The sequence below is a fragment of the Erigeron canadensis genome, chromosome 4 (assembly GCF_010389155.1).
Source record: "Erigeron canadensis isolate Cc75 chromosome 4, C_canadensis_v1, whole genome shotgun sequence".
NCBI classification, from domain to species: Eukaryota; Viridiplantae; Streptophyta; class Magnoliopsida; order Asterales; family Asteraceae; genus Erigeron; species Erigeron canadensis.
The window spans coordinates 37,331,735-37,350,318 of NC_057764.1; the positions used below are offsets into that span (position 1 = coordinate 37,331,735).

General features: G+C 32.6%; 2 protein-coding genes across 2 annotated transcripts; one reads left to right on the forward strand and one right to left on the reverse strand.

Moving 5' to 3' along the window:
• Positions 1-10,672: 10,672 nt before the first annotated feature.
• On the reverse strand, positions 10,673-11,401 carry LOC122597532 (pentatricopeptide repeat-containing protein At1g71490-like). Its single transcript, XM_043770116.1, has one exon. The coding sequence runs from the start codon at positions 11,399-11,401 to the stop codon at positions 10,673-10,675; it is 729 nt and encodes a 242-aa protein (XP_043626051.1).
• A 1,451-nt stretch (positions 11,402-12,852) lies between these two features.
• LOC122598628 lies at positions 12,853-16,385 on the forward strand. Its single transcript, XM_043771213.1, has 2 exons — positions 12,853-12,926; positions 15,111-16,385. The coding sequence occupies exon 2, from the start codon at positions 15,135-15,137 to the stop codon at positions 16,182-16,184; it is 1,050 nt and encodes a 349-aa protein (XP_043627148.1). The 5' UTR covers positions 12,853-12,926; positions 15,111-15,134; the 3' UTR covers positions 16,185-16,385.
• The last annotated feature ends 2,199 nt before the right edge of the window (positions 16,386-18,584 follow it).

The window sequence follows — 18,584 nt, forward strand, 5'->3', positions numbered from 1 at the left end:
TTTATACAGTTTTATTAGATTCTTTTTAGTTTAGTTTAAATGAAGCTTTTGGATTCATATTCATTGAATTTGTGTAATAAATAATAAGTCCTTTGGAATTCCATCTTTGACATATGACGATAAAAGACCTGAGTAGAAGCGTATAACATGTATAGGTAAAAAATGAATGACATATTATAAGGGGGTTGACAACGGATGGAATATGGATGTGGCACCACCACTCCACACAGTCGCCAACGCCCCACCACGCATCATGGCATCAAAACGAGTGGTGTCACCACGCACTCCATAATCCATTTATTCCAACCATTATCATATGATTTGACTTTTTTTTTTTAAGTTTACTTTTTCTTAAATAGTAGTGAGTAGTGAAGTGAGTGATCGGATGCCAACAAAATTTGGATGGGTGGTGAGTGAGTGGTGGAGATGAGATGACATGTTGTAATTGGTTAGGAATGAATAGTGTAAAAAGAAATGAGAGATGGGTTGTCAACCCTCTAAATGTCATTGCTGAAGACAATGGCATAAAGCCATTGTTCAAGACAATTGCAATAAGCACATCACCTGTGTGGGTGTGTGGTTGTAATTTTTATTTTTTATATAATTTACATGCCTTTTAGGTATTTATACAACATTATATATATACTAAAACTATGCAAATGTACAAGTGATTTATGTGTGAAATATACAAGCATTTAAAACGCATATTAATTTTAACTAAATTCCGTTTAACCCCTTAAATTTTAACCAAATTTCGTTTTAACCCCTAAAATTTTTATTTTTTAAATTTTTACCGCACATCAAAGTTTTCGCTTTAATTTTCGTGACATTAAACTTTTAGGTTCTCATGTTCTCATCAAACAACTTTCACACAGTTACGGGTTTACTTTTAAACATTTAGTCTTTTTTATTTTCATTTCAGTACTTTATACGTGAAATGTACAAGCTTTAATGTTATGCGTAGAATGTACAAGTTCTTATAGCACATAATAATATTTACCAATTTTCATTTAACCTCCTAAACTTTCTATCTTTTAACTTTTGCCCCATTTATTTTCTTGACACTAAATTTTTGGGTTCTCATGTTTTCATCAAATAACTTTCACCATTTGGTTTTGACTATTTTTATTCGTCTTTTTATATACATAGCGTTTTTAAATTTTGCCCACATCAAAGTTTTCGTTTTTATTTTCTTGACACTGATTTTTTAGGTTCTCATGTTTTCATCAAATAACTTTCACATGGTTACGATTTTACTTTTTAAACATTTGGTTTGACTAATATTTTCATCCATTTTTTTTATATATATAACGTTTATAAATTTGTCCCGCATCAAAGTTTTCATTTTTATTTTCTTGACACTAAATGTTCGGATTCTCATTTATAATATACTAAATACTTTTAAACCTTTGGTTTTGACTATTTTTATTCGTCTTTTTATATACATAGCGTTTTTAAATTTGTCGCACATCAAAGTTTTCGTTTTTATTTTCTTGCCACTGGATTTTTGGGTTCTCATGTTTTTCATTAAATAGCTTTCACATGGTTACGATTTTACTTTTTTGTGTAGAAAACGTATCCCGTTGCAACGCGTGGGTACTATAACTAGTTATTATTGTTTTATATTTACTGTTTTGACGTTTTGGTTGTGAAAAACTTAGCTACTGTATTTAAGGTTAGCTCCATGATTTAAACAAGGGTAGTTGTGGTCGTATTTTTCTACGGGTTTAATTAACATACGTCTAAAAAGTTTATATAGATAGAACCGAAAATTGAGAATAAAAATTGAAAATAAAGAATAAAAGTTAACAACCAATCTATTTTGACATTACGAGTATTTGACATCTCACCATATAATAGTATTCTACCATTGCACATATTCTAAATTATTTTTAATTTTATTAAAACGGAAACTTTAATTCAAAAATGAAGTAATCTAAACCCTTCATTAAATTTCTATATTTTTTATGCACCTTTAGATCAATATGATGACATCATATTTGATTTAACTTTCAGTCAAATACTCTTTTAGTCCTTCAACCACAAATTAAATGTTCCAACAACACATATATTAATTTAATATTCTACTTATCTAACCATATCAAAATCAATATGCACTATAATTTTTTGGTTACCTTTTTTAATTTACATCGATCTCATATAGTGTTTATCTTTCTTTTAACTTATTTGAATTTCATATTTGAATTTTTATTAATCTCATATAGAATAATATTATCAAAATAATATTACACATTCTTAATATGTTAACAAATAGTGATTGTTTCAAAAGTTATATTCTCTTTTAATTTTGTAATACTTGATTTTCTAACAAGTATAAGCAATTATATGTACAGTTTCTTGATTTGTGTTAAGTAATATTATGATCGATCTTTCATTATAATTTATTTTCATAAATTAATTTTATTACAAATAGATAATAACAAATGATTTTGTATTTAATTATAGTCTAAATTAACATTATGTTATGAAGTATAACTATATATATTTGATGATATATGATCAAGGTTGAAAAATATAGTTATTATAGTTTACCGTGAATCACTTGAATGGGCTCAGTGGAGATATTTTGACAAACAGTCATAATCTTGATTTGAAAAATATATGAGTACTGTACATTAACTACACATTTTTAAAATAAAGAGTAAATATTTGCTCTTCGTTCATCATGTACAATATCATGGCAGATTAAATTGTGTTTAATAGAGTGGATGACATCAATGTATCCAAGGAATCTTTGGAAGCAATCGTACAATACAACCCAAAAAGTAATAAATTCGTTATGACTTCAATAAAGGAGATTACAAGCTTGTCGATCATAAGCACGAAATCAGCTTCTACAAAACAAATATTATTCGGGTATCCAATTATTATGTGGATACCATGGATCCTTGTAACTTTGTGACTATACGTAGTCAACTACTTCCCTACATGGGGCCAATCTTTTCAGCTTTTAAATCAATGAATAAAAGTGCATGTTGTACAAATATAATCATTTGTGAAGCTACATAAATACTAAAATACACTTGCCTCATGGATAAAAAACCACTGTTATTGTGTTAGTTTTATAGCTTGAAGTATTTTTGTTTATATCATTGTGCTAGCTTTTTATACGTACATATATAATTTTGTAATAGGTTTTTCCCGCGTTTTACGCGGATTATAATCTAGTAAAATGTAAACCATAAACTATTAAATGTGATGTAAAAGAAAATCTCTCAAGACGCGTCACTTCAAGAATAAAAACTCATGACATACAGTACAACAGGAAATCACTCAAAAACCTAAAACCAAAGTGAAGTAATGGGATATCAAAAACATTTTGTAAAATCTGTAATTTTAATTCGTTGGCAATAAATACGATTTTTGATCTTGTCGATTATAATAATTTATCTCTTTTATGTCTGAATAACACAAAAATTATATTATGAGTAATACATAAGATCAAGATTTTGATTGAAATCCGGCTATGTTTGAAAGAGAGATTTTTGATCTCATGCGTTTTTTGTGTAATCCCAAAATTGTGGTTATCGGGCCGTTTCAATTGCCTCCAAAAATTTGGATAAACATGATATTTATTGGCCAAACAACATATCGTTAAATTCATCCATTTATCAATGTACGTTGTAAGTTGATATAACGTATCGGTTATGGATAATATTTTGTATAAGTATATATAACTATAGACCGCCACAAAGCACCAAAGCGCGGCAACAAAATTTTACTTACGAAAGATGGCATAATATGAGGTATAGGTGAATTTTATTTTTATTTTTATGAATAATCGAAAAACAAGTTAATAAAATTAAAAGAAAAATAGTTTCTAATTTGTTTAAAATTAGAAAAATTACTTATATTATAAGTACGATATGATACAATATACGAGTACCTTTTTGCAATTACTAGGGGTTTCTGTATGGGACTGTAATGAGATGTATAGTATTTATTTTAGCTCTCCAACTTATCCCTAGACGTGTCCAAAAGTCCAAATACATGTTGGTATGATTGGTAGCGTACATGTTGAATGGTGACACAAATACATGTATGCCCACCATTTGACCGTTTAATCGCAGACGTACTACAACATACATCCTAATACCGAGTGAAAAGAATAAATAAATTATTGTATAAAGATCTTTGCAAAAACCGGTCGGGTTACCCCACTAATCGTGGTTGATGTAGTAGCGTGATCTTCTATTTTTATAGTTTATTAAATAATCTTTTATTTTTATAAGTTATCTTTTTATTTATTATGATAAGTATGAATTGATTTGTTTCCTATTTTAAAGATGTTAGGATTATTATAAATAGGGGTTTTAATTATTGTAAAATTTAGTTGATTATTATTGAGTTTATAAGAATATTGATGCTTTGTCAATGTTTTCTGGTCTTTGATTTAATCATTTGTTCTCGAGCCATTTGAATGCACTTCTTCCTGCATCAGTTGACATCAGAGCTCAGGTTGATTCAAATGGCTATGCGTGATGAGGACCACTTTTTTACTAGCCGAATCGCCGAACGAGGCTGCGATGAAATCGTGTTCGATTCACAAGATCGCAAGATCCAGGAAACTGACCCAAAGGATGTCATCTGGGATGAGATCATTGGAAAAGAGGAGCATCCTGAAGACGGCTATAGTTACAAATTTCAAGAAACCGACTCAAGGGCTTTCATCCGGGATGAGAACTTTGAGAAGGAGGGATATATTGAGAATTGTAGCACCTTTTATCAAACCCCTCCCGTGTTTGATGAATACGAAGATGAAGAAAGGTATTTTTAGTTTAATGGTGGTGTTGATGAACTTGCTGCCAAGTTATTTTACGGGTGCTTAAAAAATGATAATGTCAATGTAGAAGAAGTAAAGAAAGCAGATCTATACGAGGTTCAAGAGAAAATCTCATCCAACAATTTTGGGTCACGATCAATAATTAGAAGGGTTTCCTCGGCTGAAAGTTTTCTACTTCTACATTATATGCGATCATCTAGTGATAAATTATATGTCTTCAAAAACAATGATTTACGTGTTAATGCATTTAAGGTAATTATGGCAACCGAATATAGTGGAATTTTGAAGAGGTCGAATTTGTTTAATGGTAGAAATGGATATCCATTTCAAAAAAAAAAGAATACAGATCCTGGAGGATTATATATGACATTTCAATCCTCAATTCTTGCTGACAAGATAAATGAAAATATTCTAACACTTTCGTGTAGGTCAAATACCAATTCTCTTGCAAAGTGGGGTCCAACTTAACTATGATATATACACGAGTCACTGTAATAATGATGATTACATTATGGTTCCATTTGATCTTGGTGGTTGACGGAAAGAGAAAACTCGAGGACGAGTTTTTTTAAGAGAGAAAGAATGATGTAGTAGCATGATTTTTTATTTTTATGATTTATTAAATAATCTTTTATTTTTATAAGTTATCTTTTAATTTATTATGATAAATATGAATTGATTTGTTTCCTATTTTAAAGGTGCTAGGATTATTATAAATAGGGGTTTTAGTTATTGTAAAATTTAGTTGATTATTATTGAGTTTATAAGAATATTGATGCTTTGTCAATGTTTTCTGGTCTTTGATTTAATCATTTGTTCTCGAGCCATTTGTTCTCTGATACCAACTGATGCAGTTTCACACGCATTCAAATGGCTCAAGACTAAATGATTAAATCAAAGACCGAAAACATTGACAAAACATCAATATTCTTATAAAACTCAATAATAATCAACTAAATTTTACAATAATTAAAACCCCTATTTATAATAATCCTAGCACCTTTAAAATAGGAAACAAATCAATTCATACTTATCATAATAAATAAAAAGATAACTTATAAAAATAAAAGATTATTTAATAAACCATAAGAATAGAAGATCACGCTACTGCATCAGCGGTTCTACCTAGACTATTTTCTTTTGTTTATTTATATTAATTGTTCTTTTTTAATTTTCTTTTGTTTATTTATATATACATATTTTTTTTAAGCTTCTAAGTTCTAACAGCTACAAAAGTAAGCACCTACTATCGTATTTTACGGTTTTGGGTCAATACTTCGATGTTGTATGAGAGACTAAATTCACTATTGGTCAAAGTTGACCTGTCGTTAAGTGGGGATATATATATACACACACACATATATATATATATTTTTATGTGGATTAATATCTGTGTTAATTAAACAAAACAAGGTGTGTCATTTATATAGATAATTTCAAATATGTGTTCCAGTATTATGATTAAGAGTGTCAATAAATGTTTACTCTTAATTAATGATTGTTACGTTGTGTATTCTGTTAGGAGTTAAAATGTAGTTGCGTAGTTGAGGGGGCTTAATGTTAATCCTTATTAGTTATAGTTTGAGATTTGAAGTAAAGTTAATTATAGCTTGACTTAATTCCTAATCACCCTAAAAGTCTGGTCATATCTTTCTGCCGTCAAACATCAAAAAGAAAAAAAGAAAAGAGGAGGATGTCCCTTACATTGTTGTGCGGCCTCAGGAGAAAAAAATAAAATAAAGAATTCATTGGGATATAAAAATTTCAGACTTGGTTCTTGATATTACTCCAGCCGCGTACAAGTAAGAAAGGAACTATACCTTGTTGATTTTATTGTTTTATTTACTTCCTTAGCCAAGAACGAATATATATATTTATATAGACATGCATCAAATTGTTTATTTATCTGGGTGGTTGTGTCATGAATAAGAAGTTTGGCTATTTTTCTTTATCTTAGTTATGGCCTATCAGATAGAGTATAAATATAATAATATTAACATAGGAAGTGAGTTGTTGTTTGACTGACAAATTAACGAGACACAAATTTGTTGGTACCGTTTGATGGGTTGATCGAACTGGCAGCAGGGTAATGTCTAGTGTAGATATTCTGTTATTCGGACAACAGTAGGCGAATAAAAAAATATAAATAAAGCATTAGTCATTGCTGCTTCTAAACCCTAGTAGTTACATAGTCTTTTTGTTTGACTCATTATAAAAGTATAAATAGTATATATTCATTAGTCAAAAGTGTTTATTGTGCATGTATTGTTATTGCCGAATTTGAAAGAAAAAGGTGTCATAACCTTTTATAGTGTATTTTGGATACAAATAACAATTCATCGAAATCAATGGATGGTCAACTTTTCTTTGTGGTCTTTGGATGTGTCAGAATGGTCTAACAAAGAAATGATAGAAAAAGAGTAATGTTGTTTTTCTTAACATTCTTTTAAATTAGATCATAGTACATAGTTGAAGTGTTTCATTTTAGGTGGTTTTAGATTTAGCGTTGGATCATTGATCGTTTATAGCTTGTCAGGAATACATAACAAGCTTGGTAAATTATTCTTAATTGTGGTTTGTGAATCTCTTAAAGGTAAGATAACTTACTTTTGACGCACGAGAGACACAACAAAACATAGAATTGATAATTACTTTCCCTTTACGATGTTTAACTATCTCATGCGCATGTTGGGTATGGGATGTATGTAGGGGAGTTTCTTGTGGACATTTTATGCATGATTATGTATTTATGCTTGTGATAAATGGTTTGTTGTGTGATAATTGTTTGTTGTTGGCTTGTACACATAGTATGTTGGGGAGTTTCTTGTGGGTATGGGATGTTTAACTATCTCATGCGTATGTTGGGTATGAGATGTATGTTGGAGAGTTTCTTGTGGACATTTTATGCATTATTATGTATTTATGCTTGTGATAAATGGTTTGTTGTGTGATAGTTGTTTGTTGTTGGCTTGTACACATAGTACACTAGACTTATTTAAGTTGTCATGTCACGAAACACGTTAAGGACCCTAATAATGTAACTGAAACGCCTCGACTCAATTTAGTCCCAAAAGTATGAACATAAAAGAAAAGAAACGCAAATTAGTTAAATTATACTTAGAAAAATACGGCCAATTTTCGCCAAAAATTAAAGTTCTCAAATTTGAAAAATGACAAATTGAACCTTCTTAGAACGTTAATATAAGTCTATTGTATGAGTTTCAGGTCCCGGAAAGGTCAAACGAAGCCTCGGAAAAAAAGTGTAAAAATTGCAGAGGAGCACGGCTCTTGTGGACGGCCTCTTGTGTCCTGCAGAGGCCGTCCACAAGAGCCGTCCTCTGCACAAAGGCCGTCCTCTTCAGGTTTCGTACTTTTGACACATTGAACAACTTTCGACCCCTTTTTCTCAAAACCGAGCTTCCGACAACTGATTAGCAACTTAGTTTTGACATAAATCAACTAACACTACATTTCCAAAAGTCTCCATACCATCCATTTATACAAACCAAGTTTCTACAAGTAAATGGGTCATCTTACCCATTTTGACACAATTTTCGCCCAAAGTGCAACTTTACATGAAAAAGCTTTACAACTGATCTTTTACATAATATAACAAAATATGACCATCAACCAAAATGTACCAAGAGCCAAAAGGAAAGGGATAACTAAGCCTCTAAACCCAAAAGCTTGTCATTCATCCATGAATGACCTAAATACCTTCAAATCTTGCAAATCTTTACTTCAACCACTTCAAGCTCTAAATCAACACTTTCAAATCAACAATCCTAGTTCCTTCTTCTGGAACTACCTATAAAAAAGGGTATACAACTAAAATATAAGCAAAGGCTTAGTGAATATACTTGCATACATTTACGATTACGAAGGAGGGCAAGTACAAGGACTATTACATGTAACCTATGGCATCGTTATGACACATTTACATGTTCACCTTGCACACTAACAACACATATATGGATCCATATAAGCCAATCAATTACCACACATGGACAAATAACTTCAACATGGTGGTCTTTCCACACATGGACAAATAACTTCAACATGGTGGTCTTTCCACACATGGACAAATACTTCAACATGGTGGTCTATCCACACATGGACAAATACTTCAACATGGTGGTCAATTGACCCAACATAAACATAAAAGTATGCAAATATACTCACCTCCTCCGCAACAAAGAGAATAACGCTAAACAAGCACAAGCAAGCTTCAACCTAAAATCATATCGTAAAATGCATAAGCTTACATTCACAACTATGACTAGTTCAACCTAGTCACACTCAATCACTAACCTTTTCTAAACCCAAAACCCAACCCATTTGTCATTGAGTTACTTCCATCCTTAAGATTAACATTAGGTAGTTCAACCTACCGTTTTCATCCATATTTCATTAACTAGCAAAAACTCATATTTTCTCATAAACTCAAATTATCACATAACCCTATAAATTGCATAATCAAATGCATCATATAACTCAATGACAACTAGGTTAACTAAGGAATTAGGAAAAATTAACCATAATTCAAATTCTAGCAAAATTCCCAAAATTGGTTCACACCATGAACCCTAAATTCAAAAGGAAGAAGAAAACTAAATTAGAGGAAATTAATACCTCAACAAACAATAGGTTAATTCAAGAATTAAGTTGGAAATTCTTCTTCCCCTCTTTACTCTTTGAAATTCGGCCACCACCACTAAGACCCACAAACCCTAACTTTTGATTCTTGAATGGAGATTGTAAGATGGTGATGTTTAGTACAATGATTTCCCTTTGAATTAGAAGAATTAAGCTTTTGATTTTGAAAGGAGATGATAGAATTGCATGAAGTTGTAGAGAAGAAGAAGGAGAGTGGAAAATGACTCATAAGTCATATGGATAACCCATCCCACCTTTTGTGGGTATTTTACCCGCTATCCACTAAAGTTCTAACTAAATTAACCCCTTATTCAAAAATAAAATACTAGGAAATTAGTTTAATGTCAAAACTATGAAAATGGGTTAATTTCTTTTACCTTAAAATCTTGGGGTGTTACAGTAACGAGAAATTATCGTGTGATTTAACGTGGAATTTATAGTGTGTTTAAGTCTCGATCACAACGTGGAAAAGTGTTAAGCTTAACCCGTATTAGTCCAATGGACTCTTGTGTACGTGGATCACTCGGGGGCAATGTAAATGCTTCCCGTGTGACTCAATCATCGTCAAAAGAGTATACCGGGTGGAGTAATTGACCACCATACGTGCGGAAACGGTTTGCTCATGGATTTGGTTATGCCTATCCATAACGACGCCGATGGACCCCGAAAGGTTACCATCATGTCGGGTGTGAGGTTCCTGTAAGGTCTTATAACCGCCTACACATATATATTTTATTGTTGACTATAATTTCATAACTATACGTGGATATCGTGGAACGTGGAAATTGTGTTGTAACGTGGAATAATAAGGATTGCTAGGCACTTTATAGGATTAAATATCCTTATGATGTTGTTTACGTGGAATTGTGTGTTTGTGCCTATACATATGTGTGAGATATATTCTTTAATAAATTGTTTTAATTGGCAATCCTTGTTTTGTACTAACCTGTTATCTTACTCGGCTTTTATGCATGGTCTCCTAGGTTAATTTGGCTAAGATATCAACATGTTTCCTTTTTATTTATAATTATGATTATGAATATATAAGCATGGACTCCAATGCCAAGGAATCAAGGACTACATTCATACATACATATATGTAGATGCACGATAAAAAGAACTGTATACTAAGGTCATCCAATTTTCGTGACCCGGCCTGTCCAAAGAATGAAAGTCGCGTACTTGCTGGGTCTCGTGTAAACATCCTCATTGTCAGAATAGCTTGTGACCATTATCATAATCTTGGTACCCATATGATAAAGAAATAGTTATCATTGAACTTAGTTCCATTTCACATCTATAGTGACAATTAGTCCCTAAACCATGAATTTCTTTACCAAATTTCAACATACCAATATGAAAGCATGCATTTAAAACGTTAATTACAGCCACACGATCCCATTCTTCACTATAAGTCCTCAATTCCGAAACCAATTTCAGCACTCGCCTATACTCACCTGTCTTCAAGTACCCTTCAAGGACCGTATTCCAAATGATAATATTCACTTCCACATTTTCATTCCGCATCGGATCAAAAAGCTTAAATGCATCTCTCCACATCCCTTCACTTGCATACCCCGATATAATTGAATTCCAAGAAACCCCATCTCGTTCAGGCATTTCATCAAACAACTTACGTGCAACGTCCAACTCACCACATTTCCCATAGATAAACACCAAAGTATTATACACAAACAAATTCCAACCCAAACCCAATACCACAATCCACCCATGAACCACCTTCCCAAACCCCATCACATTCTTCACCACACGCCTTAAGCACAGACGGGTACCTAAAATAATCGGGCCAATCCCCCGTTTCAGCATCTTTTGGTACACAGGTAAACCCTCTTTACAAAACCCAGCTCTAACATAGCTAGAAATAACAACATTCCAAGATAAAGGGTGTAATATTTGAATATAAAGTAACAAAATAAGCATCTTTAAAAAGATTTGAAACAGAGTAAAATGTGACTAATTTAGGGACTAAAACAGGGGATTTTCTGAGCCCGGAAATGATTAAGAAAGAATGAAGTTGTTTGGCTTGTGGGATTGATTTGAGATGTGAACAACATGATAAAAGTGAAACTAATGATAAGCAATTAATTTGGGGTTTTTGTTGTATTAAAAGTGAGAAAGTGTTGAAGGATTTTGATAAGTTATTTTCAAGTGCTGATTTTTGGAGGGAGTTTACAAGTGTGGTTAACATTTTGAGTGATTGTTTTTTTTTTATCTTGTTTTGAGTTTTTGTACTAAAATAATCTCCTAATTATATTTTATTTTTCTATTGAGGTTATAAAAAATGGGGGTAACATCATACTTCCATGATTTTTGGAGGGAAAGATTTTATTATCTTCATATGTGATTTTTATGAGGAGAGTTTATGAGGGGAAAACTTGCTCCTTTCATGTTTCTAACAACATATTGATTTGTACCATAAAAAATTACGAGCTTTTTATCTTATTTATGGTTTCTTTTTGTTAAAATAATATTTTTGTTACAAAATCTATGTTAAACATTAATCGTGTTCAAATAGCAGCCCATCCATTTATAGATCGTGGATGCTTTAATTGTATGATGAATAGTTTAAGTCCCCTCACTTGATGGTTTAACGCACAAGTGTAGAATACAACTTTTTCTTATTTTTAGGGGTTTGTTGCCTTTACACAGTAAGACCCGATCGAAGAATGACAATTTTGTTATTTGCACTCTTAATCAACATAGATTTATGTATATTTTTTGATTACATACGTACACAATAGATTTTAAACTCATTTGAAAATATAGCAAAAAGTTCCAACAGGCTGCTTTGGGACTCATATTTGACCCACCAAAACACATCCGTTTTAAGTGAGTCTTATTTCTTTTGAAATGCCTAATCTTATGCTAACATTAACTATTTTTATATTTACCAAAACAATATACACAAGAAGTTATAGCCATTTCAAAACCGTAAAAAAATGCATTCCTTTAAGACTAGATCCGGTCTTACTTACTGATTATAACTTTTTCTTATTTTTTTAGAGTTTGTTACTTTTACATGGTAAGACCCGATAAAAAATTGACAATTTTGATATATGCACTCTTTACCAACATAGACATATAATAGATTTTATACTCATTTCAAAATTTAGCAAAAAGTTCCAGTTTTGGGAGTTATATTTAACCCATCAAAAACTCACCCGTTTTAAATGAGGTAGTCGGGCTACCGATTAAAAAAGAGGCTGATCAAAGTTTTTAACGAATCAAAATGATTGGGTTCTGTTTTATTTGTACTTTGGCCCTTTAACTTTGTTATATATACACATTTACCCCTCCCGGTTTTTACTGTACTAAATCAGGAGGAGGGAAAGAAAAACTGAAAAAATCGACAAGTTATTTTAACCCCTCCTCCTCGTCTTCCATATTCGCAAGCGTGTCTGTTGTGAGAGACAAACGGAAAGCATTCCTTCAATCGAAGTCAAAGGTATTTATTCATCACTTGTAATTTATCTTGTCTTTTTACTTGTAGTTTATATCGACGATTCACATTAATCAAGTTAATTATTTTGGTTAGTTAATTAGTATAAATTAGTAAATAAAATAAATGTGTTATAAAACGATCATATGAAGGGAATATTGGGAACCGTAGTTTCTAAATTGCTAAAAAAATTGGCCTCTGGATTTTTTTTTATTTTATGATTCCTATTCATTAGGGTTTAAGCAATTAAATGGGTCCCCTTTTTTTAATTTGCTAGGTTCAACATATATGAAGGTTTTTTTTTTGTGCCGAAACATGTTTGATATACAACCATTTTTACATCTTGATGCACCAAACGTTGTTGATACGTAAGGGCATTAGTAATGTCACACATTAGCATCACTCAGTAACCACACCATGACCGAAACAGTAATAACCTAAAAATTGGACCCCGCGTCAACTACAAGGACGTCGGCCCAACGACACGGCTTCGATGCAATTCTTGTAAGGGCTGACCCCACAACGCCGGGTCATTGGCTTTGATGTCCTCCACCTTGGACACCATTACAAACGGTCTAATAAGGTGAAAGACAAGTGTGGTCCCAATTACTGATTCTTTTTCTAGGATTTAAGGTTAATTTTAAAGTCTTTGGTTGCTAAAATTTGGGCCCAGGTTTTTTGTATGTAACCAACTTGTCATGTTTTATAACAGTATGTATTCCATTTTAAAACTTGCTTTCATATGTGTATAAAACTATTTTAAAATTACTTTTTGTCCTACTGTTTGATGCATTTGACATGTAAACTAATGATGTGGCATTGATTTTGTTGGAGTGATAGTTATTTACTTTTTTTTGGTTTTCGTAACAGTAGGTATCCGACTATGAAACTTGTTTTCGTATCTGTATAAAATCAATTTTCTCTCTCTTTTTTTTATTGTTTGATATAGCTGACATGTAATTTAGTAATGTGGCGTGATTTTGATGGCATGAAAAGTTTTTTGGTTGTTGCGTTTGTAAAAAATTCCTTCAGTTGCACATAAAGAGTCATTGGATACATATACTTGTATAAAAGGTTGCGAAATTGGTTCAATACTACAGCGAATCCTGACAAGTTTGATACTTTTACAAACAGTAACTTTTAAGATTATGAACATAATGTATATCTTCTGTATTTGGTATGTAGATCATGTGTATGTATATATCATCTATATCCTTGTTCGTATTCCTGAACCAAATCCATGGTTAGTGACATTAGCCTAATAGAAATGTACCATGATAAATGTTTGGCAGATTAATGAGAAGACAAGACATTATCTCTTTAAAAAACACTTGACCCCCAAAAGTTCCCATAATCTATGTTTTGACCTCATTCTTAGAATATTTTTACATATTGGTCCTACAAAATTTTAACAAACTTTCGTGTGTGTACTTACACGTAGACCATTGTTACATAATATGATATGAAATACTTTGAAGTCTTGTTAGTAAAGCAAAGATAGGGCTGAGATTGCATGACGAGTTTCATGAGCTCCATGTTATGTTGGAACTGTTATTATGTATGTTTGACAAATGATGTATATAAACCATGATAAATCCCTATTTTAATGGTTTGATGTATGCTAAAACTTACCATATGTTATGAAATTTAAAATAAAGGGTCGAATTATTTATAGAATTTTTGGTAAGAGTAGTAGCATAAGTAGAATCTTGCAATGGGAATAGGATCGCAGGTTTATAGTTGTCATGGTAAGAACTTGTTTTACATGAGGAATGGTAAGAGCTGAATGGCATGCGGTTATTGCTAAGTGAAGCTGAGAAATGGGCGGGGATGATGTATTGTTGTTGTATTGTCGCAACTACTTAAAAGGTATAATGACATTTATATATGATGTCGGCATACTGTTTTTCAAATTGTTTGACTTGTTGCATTAAACGGAATTTGTTAGGCCTTTTGTGTACCCAAACTATGTTAAAAAGTATGGGAATGAAAAAACTAGTTCCTCTATTGCACATAGGTGCTATATTTGGATTAAGGATTTTTAGTACTTTTCATATGATTCTCATTTACTTTCCAAAAACGAACGTCATTTATTTATTTAAAACATACTGTATGACTGGGGCAGATCTGGCTGCTTCGATTTTATGTCACAGTTGATGATTTGAAGATTATGGTTTGTGATGCCAATAGGTGTAAAAAGATATTGATTCCAATATGATTTTATCCGTCTCTCAACTTTGTAAGACCGGCGTGAATTTTCTTTTTGGGCGTGATGGTGCCATTATTATGAAGGATGACGAAATTTTGGGAAAAGGATCCGTTGTAGGAGGAGTATATATGATGACAGGGACGCTGAACGTGAATCAGGGAAGTACAGGTGAGATTGATATGCTCAGGGAAACAATGGGCTTAATGAATGTGACTGATCACCACGATGAGGACAACACCCCATTGGCTCGGGGCTGGTATTTGAACACTAAAACAAACTTGCACATGTGCAACTCTAGAGAAATGTTTGTGGACTACCACCCTGTGAGTGATGAAGAGGTGAATTTTGCTGAAAATGACTCTGTTAAAGTGGTTGGTATTGGTACAGTGATAGTTAGATTCACTACAGGCAAGGTTTTAACTCTTTCTAATGTTTGTCATGCACCCAAAATCAACAAATGTCTTGTATCTGTCACTGAGCTTGATGGTAACGGATTCAGCATGGTCTTTGGGGGTGGGGAAGTCATCATTAAGAAGAGTGATGAGATTATGGGAAAAGGATACAAACAGGGTGGATCGTATCGGTTGAGCATCATTGAAGGACCAGAACCAAAATCGGAGGGGAAAGTGGTGCACAAAGAAAAAATAAGCTTGTTTCCTGACAATGACCCATATTTATCTAACCTGAGGCGTCGAGGCTGGTATTTATCTTCTAGGTGCACAGTTCATGTTTGTAACTCTAGGGACATGTTTATGGACTACCAAGCATGGAGTGGTCATGAGGTGATTTTGGATAACAATGAGCATGTTGAGGTGGCTGGGACAGGGACAGTGAAGCTTCAGTTCACTACGGGAAAGATTATGACTCTTACAAATGTTTTTCACATGCCAACAATCAAGAAGTGTCTCTTATCACTTCATAAATTTCCTGAAAATGGTCTCAGCATATATTCTGGGGAAGGAGGGGAAATCATCATTAAGAAGGATAGCAAGATTATTGGCAAAGGCTACAACGAGGATGGATTGTTGCGGTTGAGCGTTGTGGATGAACACTAAGGTGAAGATTGAGACGCATGATCGAGTGATAGTTTGTCTAGGAGTGTTGGTTAGTACTAGCATCGGTTTTGACCTGTAAACACTTTTATGATTGCGTAGAAACTAGTAATATGGAATTTTTAAGAAATTGTATGGTGAATTCAAGCTTGTTAATTACTTTTGTTATAATTATCCTTCGAAATCTGTAAGTGTGATGATAAATATGGTTGCTAGTTGACACTTCTGCCAACATATTTACCACCATTTTAGCTAAGTTGGGGAATTGCGGTGTTTGTAATATTAATAGAATCTAAAAAAAAACTATCAAGATCCTCATTTATATCTCTTTCCCTTTATACATGGAAAGCTGGGCAAAATACAAAGCAATTTACCAAACAAATCTCCAAGGATAATACTTTGTGTATATAGTTGTACATTTAACATATGTAAATCTTGTTTATGTCTTTTGATTTAAAGATCAAAAGTTTATGGATACCACTTAATACTATATTCAACATACAAACCTGTTTTAGTATGTTGATTTAATGGCATGTGTTTGATACATTGCAGCCCATTAAGGAGGCTGCACTTGGAAACATTCCAACTATTGCTTTTTATGACACTGATTCTCAAATGAAATATGTTGATATTGGTACTACATTGGTTGTTTGTTTTGGTATCGCGTAAAGATGGTTTTGCAGATGTGAGGTGTAATCAATCAAGGGCACAAGTGGGATCTTATGGTAGGTAGGAAGAATCTGCACTACTAAACTATGCGTTTAGTTCAGTAGTCTCGCATCAAAAACTGACTTTCTTTTGCAGCTGGTTGATCTGTATTTCTACTGGGAACAAAAAGAGGCCAAGGAACCAAAAGATGAATTAGCTGAGAGAGACATGAAATTGTTTCATCCTTTTGGATACTATCTCTTCCTTTTGCAGTATAATATAAGAAGGATAATTGAACCTGGGATTGGATGCATGGAACTTAATGAATACTTAACAGGTGGCACTTTAAGCTCAATTCTTTCCTCTGGACCCTTTAAAGTTTTGTTATTAAAGGTTTTAGTTTTAAGTTGTTGTTACGACTTATTGATACATTTTGTATTATATATGTAGTGTGTACTTGCTTTATGAGTTTTGTTATCGAGTTAGGCGAGTGTCTAATATGTTTGGTGCATTTTGTTGGACAGTTGGCAAGGTCATGGTGGACTTATGTATTGACCGTATTGGGAAGTTTACTATGCTGTTGGAGGTGGGCTGGAGATCTGCACTACACTTACACTTGGGTCATTTGTCCAATATCATCTTTGAGTTATTGTCTAATTTAGTAATTTGATATCCATTGTTACAAATTCTTGCAATAATGAAACATTTAATTAAACGGCATGACGGTTAGTGAGCTCTACATATATATTGCGCGACATAAACTCCAACTTACATATACACATCTTACGACAAAGCACTTAGATATCTTTTTATTTATGATAATTCTGTTTGTAAATATGATAAAGGGTTATGTTTTTTATGCTTTGCTCTCCATCTGGATTCACATGTGGTATTGGAAATGGTTACTTCATGTTGTATAAAGAATATATCATACAAATATTTATTATTTAATACGGGGTTTCTTATATTACCCGAATACCATCACCTCGAGCTATTCTTATACTTAACCTACTTCTAGCAAAGTCTTTTGAATTGAACCCACAAAGAATATGCAGTAAGGAAAGATGTTAGTAAATCCAAAAGACTACCAGTGACTATGAGGAGTGAGAGGATACCAGCTTAAGTTGCCCCCCATACGCCCCCAAGGACGTCCAACACACCACACCCACCCCCAAGTGATACTTCCCTAGAGTTTTTTCCCACATCCGATATTTTGGTTACCCAATTTTTCTACAAAAGTTGCTTAATGCCTCATTGTATCTACCAACTACTCTTTTGACTATAAATTATTAAATTCTAAAAAAAAAATATGTCACGTGATGATAGTCTTTCCATCATACAAAGTAGTCTTACTTTGGTTTTTTTTAAAGGATTTATTACAAGTTTATGGGTCAGCTATATAAAAGTCTTTTTTTTTTAATAATAGCCTTACGGGATAATGACATGTGAATGTAGTGAACTATGACAAAATATCTATGTTATGTATAAATCTAATCGAATGTCTATGTTATGTAACGAACTCACCAAAACTGTCTAAGTGATGCATGCTACCAGGTAATCTACAAGTAGCCGGTTACCATCCAAAGGGATAATGACCTGTGAATGTGGTGAACTATGACAAAATGTCTATGTTATGTATTGATCTAATCGGGGGTCTATGTTAAGTAATGAACTTACCAAAACTGTCTAAGTCATGCATGTTATTTATTGTTTCCAACTCCCCCCCGAGTATTTGAGAACTGGTATTTTCTTGTT

Coding starts and splice junctions, on each gene's coding strand:
- LOC122598628 (XM_043771213.1), top strand. CDS start 15,135: ATGATTTTATCCGTCTCTCAACTTTGTAAGACCGGCGTGAATTTTCTT.
- LOC122597532 (XM_043770116.1), bottom strand. CDS start 11,401: ATGCTTATTTTGTTACTTTATATTCAAATATTACACCCTTTATCTTGG.